Raw genomic sequence first — 14,781 nt, 5'->3', positions numbered from 1 at the left:
GCAGCCCTATGGAGACATCCCCGCTGACACCCGCTGCTATCCGATCCGATCCTTCCCGTGAAATTCGGACGGATGGAAACCCTATTTTCCATCTGTCTGGAGGATCAGATTGGATAAGATCGGATAAAAATGGACAGGCGGTCCGTTCTCATCTGGTCTCCCACAGAGGAGAGCGGGGCTCTGACAGCTCCGCCTCTGCACATAGAGCTGAGACGGACCTGTCATTCGCCTGCTCAGCGGGGATCGGCGGATCGATCCCCGTTGAGCAAAATGGAGTTTGTCAGGTGCACCACAATTATATACACTCTACAGTAGTCATTAGGATATGGTACCTTTTACCACCATCTATACACCCATAGCACCATTCTTTGGTGGTGTAATTGTCAATCTATATTTTATGTGATAAAACCATAAAAGTTCACTTTATTTCTTCTAAATAAAATTGATATCACTTTCGGGAATACATTGACCGTTCACTAAACTGCTAAAAATCACAAGGTTTTTTTTGTGCAGGAGATAATAGTCAGCCAATTACTGTATAATGTGCTGAATGATGATTATTCTATACTATAACACTCTGAGTTGATGAGTGTTGGATTTACACCAAAAACATGTAACACAAAGATTAGCATCACTATTTTTATTCTGATTGTTAGCAGTCTGCACAACATTCCCTTACCTCTACTGGCAGAAAATGAGTGTCCATTTGTGTCTGGTTCAAATGATAATGTCCTCCTTTAAAGAGAGTCAAATTATTTTAATGTAACAGAAATGTAATAGGCAGATAAGTCTACAGTAACCACTATCTATGCCATTATAGAGTAGACCAGCCATTTTCAACCAGGTTTCTGTGGAACCCTGGGTTTCCTACAGAGGTTGCTAGGGGTTCCTTAAGCTGTGGCTGAATGACCCACCATTTGATGGCGCCTGCACAGCTCTGGGACCATTCATTGCCTCTTTGCAGAGTCAACTGCATGACACCAAAAATCTTTGTAACTTTATGTTAGAGTGGCATACAGGACACCACTGTATGGACCATTCTTCCCACTGGCCACCAATGAATTGGTTTTAACAGGGGTTCCCCAATACCTGAATGGTAATTTAAGAGTTCTTCTGGGGGGAAAGGTTGAGAAAGGCAGCAGTATACACTTTCCTTGTGAAAATGGCTGTATTTCTTTATAAATCTTCATCTACTAATTAGACCAGTCCTTCAGTCCCTACTGGGACTCTATGGTACAAATAGAGATTTTCTATTACTAAAATATCATACCATTGAAACATGAGGCGTTAAAGTAAACTAATAAATAATAACTAATTATTAATTAGTTATAAAATAAATAAATAATAACTAATTATTAATAATAACTAATAATCTATAGTGTCTGAAGGAAGAAGGTATTAAGAGCCAATCAGATTCTTCTTTAAATTCTATCATATTCCATTTGAAACATAAAAGAACATAAAAGAAATAATGTGATTGGTTGCTACAAACAAAAATGATTCTCCATTCAATGAATTTTATTTATGGAGATCAATACAACCCATTTATGACAAATGGAATATTATGAGGTAGGATAATTAAATCATCAGCATCAGTGTTTAGTCTTATCTTAAAATGTTTATGTCGTCAGTTTAAAGTAATTCCATAAATACACAGACCGCAATACTATAAGTTCACACAGCCAACCTCCGCCATCCAAATTTTTCCTTCTCAAATGCTGTACAGTATGACTGTCATCCTAATCGAATGGCTTTAATGTATTAAGATGAACTCCAGGCAAACAGCTAAATACACTATTGTAATACAGACTTGGGAGATCTTTTACCATCCAAAGGGTTTGTCCTTTTCATCAAGTCCTGAGGTTTTTACAGCCCTGCCAGACTGTGCAGTAAAGGAGCAGCAACAGACTGATGAACTCATCCCTCTGCTCACTCCTCCTGCCAGTGTGGTCTGTGCCAGCAGAAGTGTAATCAGCAAATCTAGATGAACTTAAATGCCAGAACGTGGTTAAATCTTGGCATGTTTATTAGTTTTAATTTTAAAAAAACATAATTTTTTTAAAGAACACATAACTGGGTTTATTGTTATTTTTACATCAGCCAGGAGTTCATCTACAAAATCACTAACCCAGAACATGCATGCAATCCATGAATTCAGACTCTTCTCTGATCACACTTGAGCTAACAAAAGATGTCATGAAAAATTGAATGAGCCAGGTGGAAAATGATCGGCTAAACACTGTATCCTATCAGATGCAGTCACTATTCGGAACTGCCACTGTATTAAGGCAGCTGCAGATGCTGTGACCACAGGCGTGTGCCAGGTGTGCCTGGGCACACCCTAATCATCCTATGTGGCGCAGATTCTATATATTGTAAAAAGATTCTAAAATAAATGAAACTAAAAAACAATTTTAAAAAAATTAATAAAAAAAAACCTACAGTCACCATCCACTGCCCTACTGACACCAATCTCTCCCGACTGACACTGTCCACAGCTCTACGGACACTGTCAGTATATACACATGCACACACACATATGTGTTTGAGCTTTGGGGTGCACACCCTAATGCAATAGGCTGCGCACACCTATGGCTGTGACTGCTGAATACAATAGTTTGCAGTGGAGACTCCAATATTTATGTTGTTTAGCATGGATGGGGGTATCGATTAATTTGATCTCCTTCGGTCTGTGGGCTGAACGAGAGAGAATCTAACCATGTAATGCTATTTTTACTTATGCATACCAGCCACAGTGGAAGGGATAACTAAGTTGAAAGGGGCAATACAGCATTGAAGAATGGAACATTAAAACATTATGCATAGCTTGTTGACAGGTTCTCTTTAAGTTGCATGAATATATAACCAGTTCCACATAGAGTGCTCATAGTGGCTTGTAGGTCTGCACAACACTAGAAATGTTTTTACAAGAAATATTTCTAAACTGCCACTTATTATCACTGACCGTGGGATTTCATGAATTGGAGTATAGGCTTTTACTTCTCTTTTAACTTCAGGTTCATCTAAAAAAAAAAAAAAAAAACAATAAATATTTTAATTTAGTAAAAAATAATTTGAATGTTGAGGTGAGGCAGAATGGTACAGCTCTAAGTACAAATAAAACATTGATACAACAATATGGGAACACACAATATATGCAGCCTAATTTATGACCAGCAGGGGGAGATAAAGAACCACTACACTGAAGATTCAATTAGCAGAGATTTTAGCTATAACCGGGTTTACAGTGTAAGAATGCTATTTAAGCAATGTAATATGAAATTTTACCAAACCTCAGAGGACACAAAGGCTCCACCAAACATTCTCAGGCTCAAGTAATAAAAGTGGAAAAGAGGAATTGCTGCCATAATATTCACTGAAACCAGATGAAAGCCTTACAATTGAACTATAGGGAAATGTTTTTTTTTTGGATAACAAGGGAGAGTTATATGCCGTGTCATAGGAAATCCCTGCAAATTAATAGAATTCCTTGGGGGTGCCCAGGTCACCAGAACTACTGTCCCCACTGGAAGATTTTCCCCACTACTTTTTTGGGGACAACCCAAAATTTGGGATTTTCTTTTACTTTCACTATAAAATGAATGGTAAACAAGACAAATAGAGAGGGTGAATCTCCCTAACATGGGCACAGACTGCAAAATAAACCGACAGGGGTTCTAACCCCCCTCCACTCTGTCCAAAACTAAAAAAAGGTTAGCCTTTAGTTATACACTATATTACCAAAAGTATTGGGACACCTGCGTTTACATACACATGAACTTTAATGGCATCCCAGTCTTAGTCTGTAAGGTTCAAAATTGAGTCCCCCCCCCCCCCCCTGCAAGCTTTACCAGCTTCAACTCTTCTGGGAAAGCTGTCCACAAAGTTTAGGAGTGTGTCTATGGGAATGTTTGACCATTCTTCTAGAAGCCCATTTGTGAGGTCAGGCACTGATGTGGATGAGAAGGCCTGGCTTGCAGTCTCAGCTCTAATTCATCCAAAAGGTGTTCTATTGGGTTGAGGTCAGGTCAGTCAAGTTTCTTCACCCCAAACTCGCTCATTAATGTCTTTATGGACCTTGCTTTCTGCACTGATCCAAATAATTTGGTGGAGGGGGGATTATGGTGTGGGATTGTTTTTCATGCGTTTGGCTTGGCTCCTTATTTCCAGTAAAGGGAACTCTTAAGGCGTCAGCAAACCAAGACATTTTGGACAATTTTCATGTTCCCAACTTTGTGAGAACAGTTTGGGGATGGCCCTCCTCATCTTTTCCTCATCGAACATGACTGCACACAAGTGCACAAAACAAGGTCCATAAAGACATGAATAAGCGAGTTTGGGTGGATGAACTTGACTGGCCTGCACAGAGTCCTGACCTCAACCCAATAGAACACCTTTGGGATGAATTATAGTGGAGACTGCGAGCCAGGCAATCTCGTCCACATCAGTGCCAAACCTCACAAATGTGCTTCTGGAAGAATGGTCAAACATTCCCATAGACACACTCCTAAAACTTGCGGACAGCCTTCCCAGAAGAGTTGAAGCTGTTGTACCTGAAAAGGGTGGGCCAACTTAATGTTTAACCCTACGGACTAAGACTGGGACGCCATTAAAGTTCATGTGCGTTTAAAGGCAGGCGTCCCAATACTTTTGGTAATATAGTGTACTTTAAAGCTAAAGTTCAGATATGGACAATTTTGCATAGTTACATTGGTCCAGCCTGAGGCAACGCAAGCATGTATGTGCCATACCTGTGGGATCCCTGTGGATGCTGGAAATCTGTGTAGTAGGCACTGCTACTATAGTGATTGTTGTTATTCGGGGGACCTTTGTTTACTTTAATGTCGTGGGGAACTGAAGATGTCAGTTGGTGCCAGTGAAGCTATAGGTTCGGTTGTGTCTCGGCAAGCATTGTTTTTTTTTTGCCGTTCATCATGATGGACATGGACCCACATCACTGGATAATGTGACTGATGATAGATGTACAACGTGGTGCGCTTTACAATTTTTTTTTAAAAAAGGACTTTTCAAAAGTTTTAGTTTTTGTTATTTCGAGGGAGCATTCTTTATTTTCTGTGAATGAGTACTCATTCACATGGGGGGGGGGCAGTATCTGGGGGCCCCCTTATTGCTGAAGGGGGCTTCCAGATTTCGAAAAGCCCCCCCACCTAAAGTCTTCCCTAACATTCAGGCCAGGGTGGTGGGGAAGAGGCAGTTGTCCTCATCAACATGATGTCCCTGCCCCTTTCTTTACTTCAGCAGCGGGGAAACCAGAGATGTCTGTTGGCACCAGGGAAACGACAAGATCGGAGATGCATCAGATGTGGAAGAGTAAGTGATCTCACCCAGGTGATCCTGCCTCTCCCCCCCCCCCCCTGGCAATGTATACTACCAACCCCATTTGGAGGGCATGTGTACGGTTCGGGGGGGGTCTGGTATAGAATTTGGGGGGGCTCACACCATTTTTTTAATTGGAATTGGGTCCCCTAAAATTCATACCATACCGGAAGGGCCTGGTATTGATTGTAAAGAAACCCCCATTGCGTTTTTTTTTTTAAATTGTCCTGGCTCCTTTGTTAATGGTGACCTGTCAGTCGGGAATCCCCACCTGAAGTGAAGGGAGTTAGGATGCTGGTGGGTATCGGCTCCTTAACAACTATTCATTTCACACATAAGTTAATAACTTGTGGCTAGACCACAACTAATTTCACAAATGTATATATATATATTGTTTTAGTAAATTGACATTTAGATCAGTGCATGTGGTATTTACTGTACATTTCTTTTTTTTTGCTAATTACCGCATAAACTGAAAATGAATCGAGATTTTCAATATTGCATGTGATATTTGTATGAAATGAGTCACATGATCCAAATATTTCATGCAATATTGCTTTGTGAATTGAGCCCCCTGTATGTACAGTTTACTACATACCTGTCCTTCTATGAATTGCTTGTATCCAGACATCCATCTTTCTGGCTGAAGGAGCTGAAAAGATGTATTCTGAGCCATCGGTGGTCCTACAAGTACAGGATATATACATTTTATACAGTGCCGCTTCTGAAGCCAACTTATTTGCTAAATGAGTATATCGAGTTTAAACGTTAAATAAATTATATTATTAATATTATTATTATATTATGCTTTTAAAACATACATTATATTAAATGAAGACCTCTACTCAAGCAACACAGACATTGTTTTTTCTATCTCTTTAGAAATGTCTTGTATATCTCAGATACACTGTTGGTAAGATCTCTGCTCCTGACTTTCTGGGTCTACACACCTGCTTTGACCATTATGATAGCTCCAACTCCCTTTGATAGATTTATATTTTAAAATATGGTGAATGCAAAAAAGAGGTGCTGCGCCAACTATGAGAACACCATTAGAAATTCGGACAATGAGATCTCACTGGTGGAGAAGCCAAGGCATAAAAGAAGCCAGGAGCTGACTCAGGCCATCAGTCTTTACCTATAATTGTCACATATCTTTTTAGTGGACTAATCCTTTCCGGGAACATGCAGAAGAGATTTTGAAATACAAAAACTTGAAAAATACCTGACAGAAAACATGTTCACTTTGTCTGCTGAATCCTTCATCTTCTCACAGATGGCATCAACCATGCTGACAGATGGGATTGCAGTTTCATTCTGGAAGAGAAGTGATATACACATTATTTGTAGAGAGCAGATTACATCCTTTAGGTATCAGTTTAGTGACAATATCACAGAGTTAGCAATCTGCAATAAAGTTAATGCAAACCCTAGCACTAAAATCTTATATAGGCTTTTACATGGCAATATCATTTTAAGTGATTTTCAACATTTAAAATCTGCAGCTTTCAGTAAAAGAAATCTTGCCATAAAGGTACTTGTAAGGTAACAACAATGTTACTGTCTCCTTATTGTTCTAGTGAGTTGTCACCCTGTCACATGGGCTACCAGTGGGGATTACAAGTGGCCATTTCAACACGCTATGCAGGTTTGGTCCACTGTTGTAACAATCCAGCCTGAGAAATTCCATGCAGCCAGTACTGGAGTACTGGCTGCATGGAATTTCAACATGAATGTAGACATGAAGTGACCGCAAAAATGCTGCCAGAGATCAGCAGCACTGAGATGCAACAAAAGATGAAAAAAAGTGAAAACAGCATTTTATAAAAATAAAGTAGCTAAACTTTATTCAATAGGTGATTGCATTTACTTTACTGAACACAGTTTTGGTCTAACGAGAGGAGCACAGACTCTATGCTGATTGGTACCTTGGCTTCATCCTTCTTGGCGTAGTAGAAGCTCATCATCTGGTCACGCAGTGTAATGTAGTAAGAGTTCCAGGAACTGACTGGGTTTGTCTACAAAAAATAAAAGGTGTTACAGAGGATGTCCCAATTATTTTATTAAATAATGCCAAAGAAATTAAAGCCCAACTCCAACTAAAACTTTCTCTGCCATGTTCTGTGACTCCACTGGGAAACTTCCCCTTACTTTTAGTCAAATCTGTGTTTATTAGTGAGAAACAGTACCAAGCAACTCATGTAAAATGTATCCAATACATTTGGAGTTGGCATGGTACAAGCTATAGTGGTAAAGCCAGCTGTATTCCAATTACAGAAATAGTAATACAGTAGTACCCACACAATTGCCAGTGCAATCAATATTGTACATAAAGTAAGTGGACTTTTCCTAATAAGGTGGGGGGTAGCCCCAGAATGAAGACTGATAAGGATGTTAAAAAGAGTAGTAATGTACTACATAGTAGAGAAAGAAAAATCTAAAAAAAAAAGGGGGGGGGGAAATCATGGTGCAACTGATGTGGAGACCTAGGTTAGATCCAGACTAATCTGATTGGATTTGGAGGGATTGCTAGCAAAATAGGATTTGAATTGAGCACATTCTCCACATTGAACTATACAGTTTAGTGGTATCCCTGTTTCTGGCTAGCGCTCCTTACGGTAAATGTCTTGTAGGGCCTTAAACCACTCTGCCAGGGTAGGGATTGCCGGAGATCTCAACTGCTATCAAAAAGAACCTAAAGACAGAGCGTTTGCTTGACCATGTGGAGCCCGGAACAGAGACATTAAGGCTACTTGAGGGGGTGTTCTGATATGTCATGCAATAACAGTCATTATAGATTTCAAAAAACAGTATTCCAGGGCAACTTCAACATTTATGGAGTTGTGCTTCCATGTTGTGTACATCTCCAGCAAGTATAGTAGGGTATGTTCCAGCATGTAGTGAAGGAGAAGTCCCGCAAGCTGAACATTGCTGAAAATCAACTAATGAACAAAATGTTGGCAGTCTCAGCCTGAGCCCTGGCCAGACCATGCCCATAACATGTTTTTCTCTTCCCCCAGAGCCCAATCATGATTAAGCTCAGGGGGAGGCGGAGCGAAACACATTGCGCCAAACAAATTTATTGGTCAGATGTTGAAGCTTTTGAAAGAAGGTTTTAGGAGCTAGGAGCAGTATGATTTGGAACAAATAAAGTAACTTTGGCAATAGATCCATTTTGATAACATTAATTCTTCCAAACCATATCAACAGTAAGGGAGACCAGCTGTGGAGATCTGACTTAATTTCCCCTTACTTTTAATGCATGTGAGAACCTGGATAAAAATAAAGAGAAAGGAGTCACCAGAACAGACAGACACACACACAGATCTTCTAAAATGTTCCCCACTCTGGTCACTAAAAATATATTTATTCCACTCAATGTTGCATTGGAGAGATTTCCCATCACCTTCTGCCTGGTATATGCAAGGAAGCTCCTTATGGTATGGCAATTAGAAATATATATGTAGATACAGTAAATAGGTGATGAACAAAAGACAAAATAAATGGTGTGCATACATCTATAAGGCTACTAAACACCTGTAAAGGGGTCAGATCAACTCATTAAAGAGCTTGCAGAACATGACTGTCTTCACACAGAGATGGTCAGGGTCAGATGGTCCTACCTGAAATGGTCTGTGGATCTTCAGCGTATAAAATTAAAGGACTTTTGCCCCAAAAAACTGGGAAGTGGTGGTAGCAGAAGTGCCTTTCGGTAAAGGATGTGATTGTAAACTGTATCTTCATAAAGTAGATGTTTACTGATCATAAAAAATACATAAACATCTACTTTATGAAGATACAGTTTCCAAGTGCATCCTGATGGGTGCTTATTCCAAAATCACTTCCCAGTTTTTTTTTTGTTTTATTGGTTTTTATTTGGGGGGGGGGGGTAAAAGACCTTTAATTTTACAATAATGTTGAGGCCACGGTTCTGTGCAGACCACTGTTGTAGTGCCCACATAATATTGGCCATATAGGGTATAAATATCACTGGTGCTGTTTTAAGAGGCTGTTATAAAGACAGATGTGTGAAGCCGGGGCAAACAGTCCCAATGATTTCTCAGTAAATAAAGGAGCCAGTAATGCCCAGCCCTTATTTGCCTAATCTTGTACTCTGCCCTGGTAACATACTAGAAGGGGATGAATGAAAAATGGTCATTGAACTAAAATGTTAGAATGATTGTTATAGGTTCTTGTGTGGTTTACCTGCTCTGTGTAATTCCCAGAATACAGATACTGAGCAATAAGCAGAGGACAATCACACAGCAAACACGTATCAAACAGAAATCACACATCCATGTCACTATAGTTCATTACTGTACCTTTCCGCCTGGCAGGAATTTCTGTTTGGTCTCCAAGAATCCATTAACTGTCAGGCCAAAGGTAGGAGTCTGCAAAAAAAAAAAAAAAACACTCACTAATTCAGAATGACATGGGGGTGACAAGACCAACCCTGGAAAGAGCAGCTCTGCAGAACAGGTAAGTGCACATGTCATAAGAGAATTATGGAAGCTGCCATTGCCGACCTCTCCTTTTGATAGTTTTCTTGTTTATCAGCTTGCTGCATTGGCTCTGAGTGGGAACAATTATAGAGATATGGATTTTGGTACTAACACTCAGATCATGATTTTGCTGGGTACCTGAAAATACTGAAGCCAGACACAACCAGTGAACTAGAACTATTAGAAGTAGGCTAGCAATGGCAGTTGACATATGACAAGTGCACTTTAATATACTTTATCTTAGAAAAAAATACATAATACAGATGTAAAATAAAAGATCATCTATTCTGATTTGTCATACACTTTACCGCAGTTTATAGAGGCGCATGACCATTAAGATCTACTGTACTTACCAAAGGGGATTTTGGTGACAAATCAGGCGTTTTTGAAGGTATATTTGGGGAATCCAGCTTAAGCTCCGTTGGAGGCTGAGCCTTCACCTCCTGAATAATGAAAACAAAGAAGTGATACTGACTACAAAAACCAAGGCATAGACCGATGATCTCCAAAGCAGGATGATTCCACTCTGTTACACTAATATAGTATGCTGTGAAAAGATGGTGAAAAACAAACACCTCTCTTTACCGGTCAACAAAAATCTTCTTAATAACGTAGGCCTCATGCATGTGAGCAGGTTGCCTACAATATATTAGTTAGGTAGCTGGCTTGCCCAGGCTGGGGAAAGGGTTAACTGTTAGCATCTCAGTTCCTGGGCTTTGTGCTATACATAAATAGGGGGACGATTTGGTTTGCAGGGTCTTTGGGAGATCTGAGAGTCTGTTGGTAGCTAAGAGAAGGAAGAAACACCACACTTCCCAGAAGTTGAAGACCCAAGAACCAGCATGTAATCAGCACAAGATTCCGGTGTTCCTGGTGGGTTTCCTGGTGGGTACTACCAGTCATTGTGGAGTGCCAGCTTTGGACTAGCACCTGTAAAGGTATGCCTGGGCAGCCACCTCCGTTAGTCAGTTTAGGCTCTGGACTTTGTTATGCTCGTTGTTTGCTCTGCCATTGGATGTACAGTAAAAGTTGTCAAACTGTTCTAATCTTGCATGCATCTAAACCATACATGATGGTTTCTGGCATATGAAAGAACAGAATCAGTAAAGCATATGTGTGGTATGAAGCAAAGCAACTACGATAGGTCTACATGGTAAGATAAGCAAGAGGAGGAATGTAGTTGCTATAGGTAACCAGTAATTAGTACAAGGTACATCCTAAGCCAGGCATATTATATGCTTTTAAATGCCCACAGGCAAAATACCTAAGGTTTTATAACAATATATTTTTTTTTTTTTTTTGTGAGGGTACAAGGAGATTGTGTTTCTGAGCTCACCCCTCCTTGGACAATTGTGAGGATTGGAGTACAATTGATAAAGTTCTAATGGGCAAATATAGATAATACAAAAAGCGTATTTTACCTGTTATGGTCAAAGAGGTCACATCTTTCTGGTGATTGGCTGCTTTTTGGTAATTGGCTGGTATCACAGGGGTGAAGGTGATGGTATACAAAGACATTTAAGTCCTAGTTCACACTGGTACGATGCAAGAAACCCTGCGATTCAGTGACAGTTCCCGCATCACACCGGAATCGCACACTGGTTCACACTGAGATCTGCAAACTGCTGGGGGTGTCAATGTAAGTTTAATGACACCCCCAGGTTGGTTCGCAGATCGCAGTGCGAACTGTAAAATGGTGCAGGAATCAGATTGCATGGGGGTGAACACCTATGTGATCCGATTTCAGTGCGAACCAAATAAAGGTTCCTGCACCATTTTGGTGTGAATGCAATTTCAGCCATACAGTTTGTATGCCTCAAATCGCATCGCACAGACATCACATGTGATCTGCACAGCAATGGGGTGCGAATCACATGCAATGTCTGTCATCGAACAAGTGTGAACCCAGCCTAAAATATGGATATGTTGAAATTTAACCTCTTACTGATTGTGTAACACATACATGCGGCAGCAAGAAAGGTGGGCTTTAACGTCTAACTGACATACATATGCGTTCATAGTGGCCCCAGCACACTGACCAGACTGTCACCAACAGCTCCCAGTCAAAACTTCTGATTGGGAGCCAGTGGGACAGTCACATGATTCAGAAGCTAGGCCGCCTCTCGGGCATTAAGGCCATTTAAAGAGCTGCCAGTAGTTGGCTTTAGGGGGTTAACAATGGTATAAAAAGAACTTTTATGTATGTGTATGGACTTTCATATATGTCTCTATGTGCTTTATTTAATGTTCTGCATTTGGTGTGTGCGTTCAGATTTTAGGCCTACATAGACACATATATGTTGGGGGGGGGGGGGGTTCATTGATAGGTAGAGAGCTGTTTTTCAGCATGTTTTCACATTAATATTAGTAACATTGCAGCTTCAGTTTGGAAATACAATATTTCATTTGATTTCATTTGTGATTTACACTATGGATTTATTCGAGGTAGTGGCTTGACACAGATAAAAAATATTTTGAGGGGAGATCCAAGTTGAAAATTAGTAGAGGGAAAATTCAGGTATGCCTGTATTTAAGGGGTTAGTTCACATGTACTTACTTTTCCCAAAAAACTTCCCTATACATTACAGTGTCCTTATTACCATAAATAACATGCTGTGCTCGGTTTTGTAAATAAATGCATACTTTTTTAGATGCTATTATTATTTTTCTCCACGTTCCATCCTGAAGATGACAGAACGTACCCAGCGCTGTATGCATAGCCCCAGAAACTTTCTTCTGCTACCCCTGCTTTCTTCTCTACCCATGCATGCGCAGTCTGTTCTTGTGCAGCTCAGCCAGAATGGAGCAAAGTTTGGGTACTTTTTGTAAGTTTCTGGGGCTGCGCATCCAATGCTGGGTACATCCTGATATCTGCAGAACAGAGAGTGGAGGACACCTATATGAGCATCTGAGAAAGCAAGCATTATATTTTATATTATAAGCATTATATTATAAGCACTGTCCCTTTAAAGATGGGAGTCTGCAAAAATAAAAACACTCACTAATTTAGAATGACATGGGGGTGACGAGACCTATACTGGACAGGGAAGCCTTGCAGAACAGGTAAGTGCACATGTTATAAGAGAATTATGGAATCTGCCATTGCCGACCTCTCCTTTGGACAATGCTAGTTTCCTGTTTATCAGCTTGCTGCATTGGCTCTGACTGGGAACAATTACAGAGATATGGATTTTGGCACTGAAACCAAAACTATGCTTTTGCTGGGTATCTGACTCAAAAAATATTGAAGCCAGACACCACCAGTTAACTAGAACTATTAGAAGTAGGCTAGCAATGGCAGTTGACCAGGGGCTGACTGTCAACTTTCGGCCCAGGGGGCAAGTACAAACCAGAGGCCCATGGTGCAGCGACTCGGCCCTCCTCCTACTCTCCCTCTTCCTGGCCTCCTCCTGACCCCCATTCCAGGCTGAAGCTCCACTCCAGGTCTCCACTCACTGGCCGAACTCGGGGCTGGTCGGGGGAGGAGAGTCTCCAGTGGGGCATGGAACTGGCCTCTGCTCAGACACAGTTTACATCATTCATGCTGGGGGGAGGCCTGTGCTCTGTCCTTGTCTTAATCCTGCACTCAGTAGGTTAGTGGTGGGGAATTTTTACTTATCTTCACCAGGAATCCTTTAGGCATGTCTGTGGCAGATGTGGTGCAGCCTTTTTACGGGGCAGCAGAGCAGCCCGGGGGGGGGGGGGGGGGGCAATTGCCCCCCTGCCCCCTGACCCAGTCCTCCCCTGCAGTTGACATATGACAAGTGTAGTTTATTATACATTTATTTTGGAAAAAATACATAAAACAGATGTAAAATAAACAGGTAATCTATTCTGATATGTCATACACTTTACCTCAGTTCATAGAAGCACATGACCAATAAGATCTACTGTACTTACCAAGGGGGATTTTGGTGGCCAATCAGGTGTTTTTGAAGGTACATTTGGGAAATCCAGCTTAAGTTCTGTTGGAGGCTGAGCCTTCACCTCCTGAATAATGAAAATGAAGAAGTCATACTGACTACAGAAATCATACTGAAGCATAGACTGATGATCTCCAAAGCAGGATCATCCCACTATGTTACACTAATATAGTATTATGTCAGGGCCAGTTCACACCACGTGAAGTCCAGTGCATTTTTTTCTGCATCAAAAATGCATGGATAGTAGGTTATATGGTTTTCAGTGGCATAGTTCATACCAGTGCGGTCTGTTCAAGGCCTTTCCAGTTCCAGAAAAAAAAGTAGAACATGATGCATTTTTTCTGCACTGGACTGTACTGGAATACAGTAAAACGCATCAAAAATGCACCGGAACACACCAAAAACTCACTGAAACACACGTCCTTATTTAAGTTCAAGAAAAATGAGGGGGGGGGGATGCACTAGACTGCATCAAAAACACTTTAAAAACACACTATAACGCACCAAAAAACACATAAAAAAGCACATGCAGAAAAGCATCTGGACTGCGTTTCTATGGTGTGAACTGGCCCCTAAACCTGGTGAAAAACAAATAACTCTCTTTACCAGTCAACAAAAATTTTAATACCATAGTCCTCATGCATGTGAGCAGGTTGCCTACAGTGTATTAGTCAGGTAGTTGGCTTTCCCAGGCTTGGGAAAGGGTTAACTGTTAGCACCTTGGTTCCTGGGCTTTTTGTCTTGGACCGGCCTTCTGGCCCAAGACAATTAAAAAATATATATATATTTAAAAAAAAAAGAGCACATTTTTTTAACATATTAAGGACACTGTAATTCAAACACAAATGTATTCATGAATGTATTTAAAAAATGAGTTATACCTACAGAAACATACAAAAACTTTTATGTCCTTTACAATTCTTTGCATATTTTTGTTGTTGTATTTTACTATTTAGGAAAAAAAAAGTCCAAATAGCAACTTTTATAATTTAAAGCAGATTTCTCACAATGTATATACC

At 40.5% G+C, this 14,781-nt stretch overlaps 1 protein-coding gene across 1 annotated transcript in view; it reads right to left on the bottom strand.

The window, feature by feature from the left end:
• SPTBN5 (spectrin beta, non-erythrocytic 5) overlaps positions 1 to 14,781 on the bottom strand; it is a gene marked incomplete at its 5' end in the record, with an annotated part of 344,281 nt that overhangs the window by 813 nt on the left and 328,687 nt on the right. The window contains 8 exons of the mRNA XM_082275221.1: positions 680 to 735; positions 2,966 to 3,023; positions 5,936 to 6,021; positions 6,563 to 6,654; positions 7,266 to 7,355; positions 9,660 to 9,728; positions 10,193 to 10,282; positions 13,740 to 13,829. Of these exons, the coding sequence (XP_082131347.1) occupies positions 680 to 735; positions 2,966 to 3,023; positions 5,936 to 6,021; positions 6,563 to 6,654; positions 7,266 to 7,355; positions 9,660 to 9,728; positions 10,193 to 10,282; positions 13,740 to 13,829 (631 nt within the window). The remainder of the gene's footprint in view (positions 1 to 679; positions 736 to 2,965; positions 3,024 to 5,935; positions 6,022 to 6,562; positions 6,655 to 7,265; positions 7,356 to 9,659; positions 9,729 to 10,192; positions 10,283 to 13,739; positions 13,830 to 14,781) is intronic.

Source organism: Pelophylax lessonae (assembly GCF_965119305.1).
Source record: "Pelophylax lessonae genome assembly, chromosome: 13".
NCBI classification, from domain to species: domain Eukaryota; kingdom Metazoa; phylum Chordata; class Amphibia; order Anura; family Ranidae; genus Pelophylax; species Pelophylax lessonae.
The sequence above is the reverse complement of the archived record's forward strand: the minus strand, read 5'-3'. Positions and strand labels throughout refer to the sequence as shown.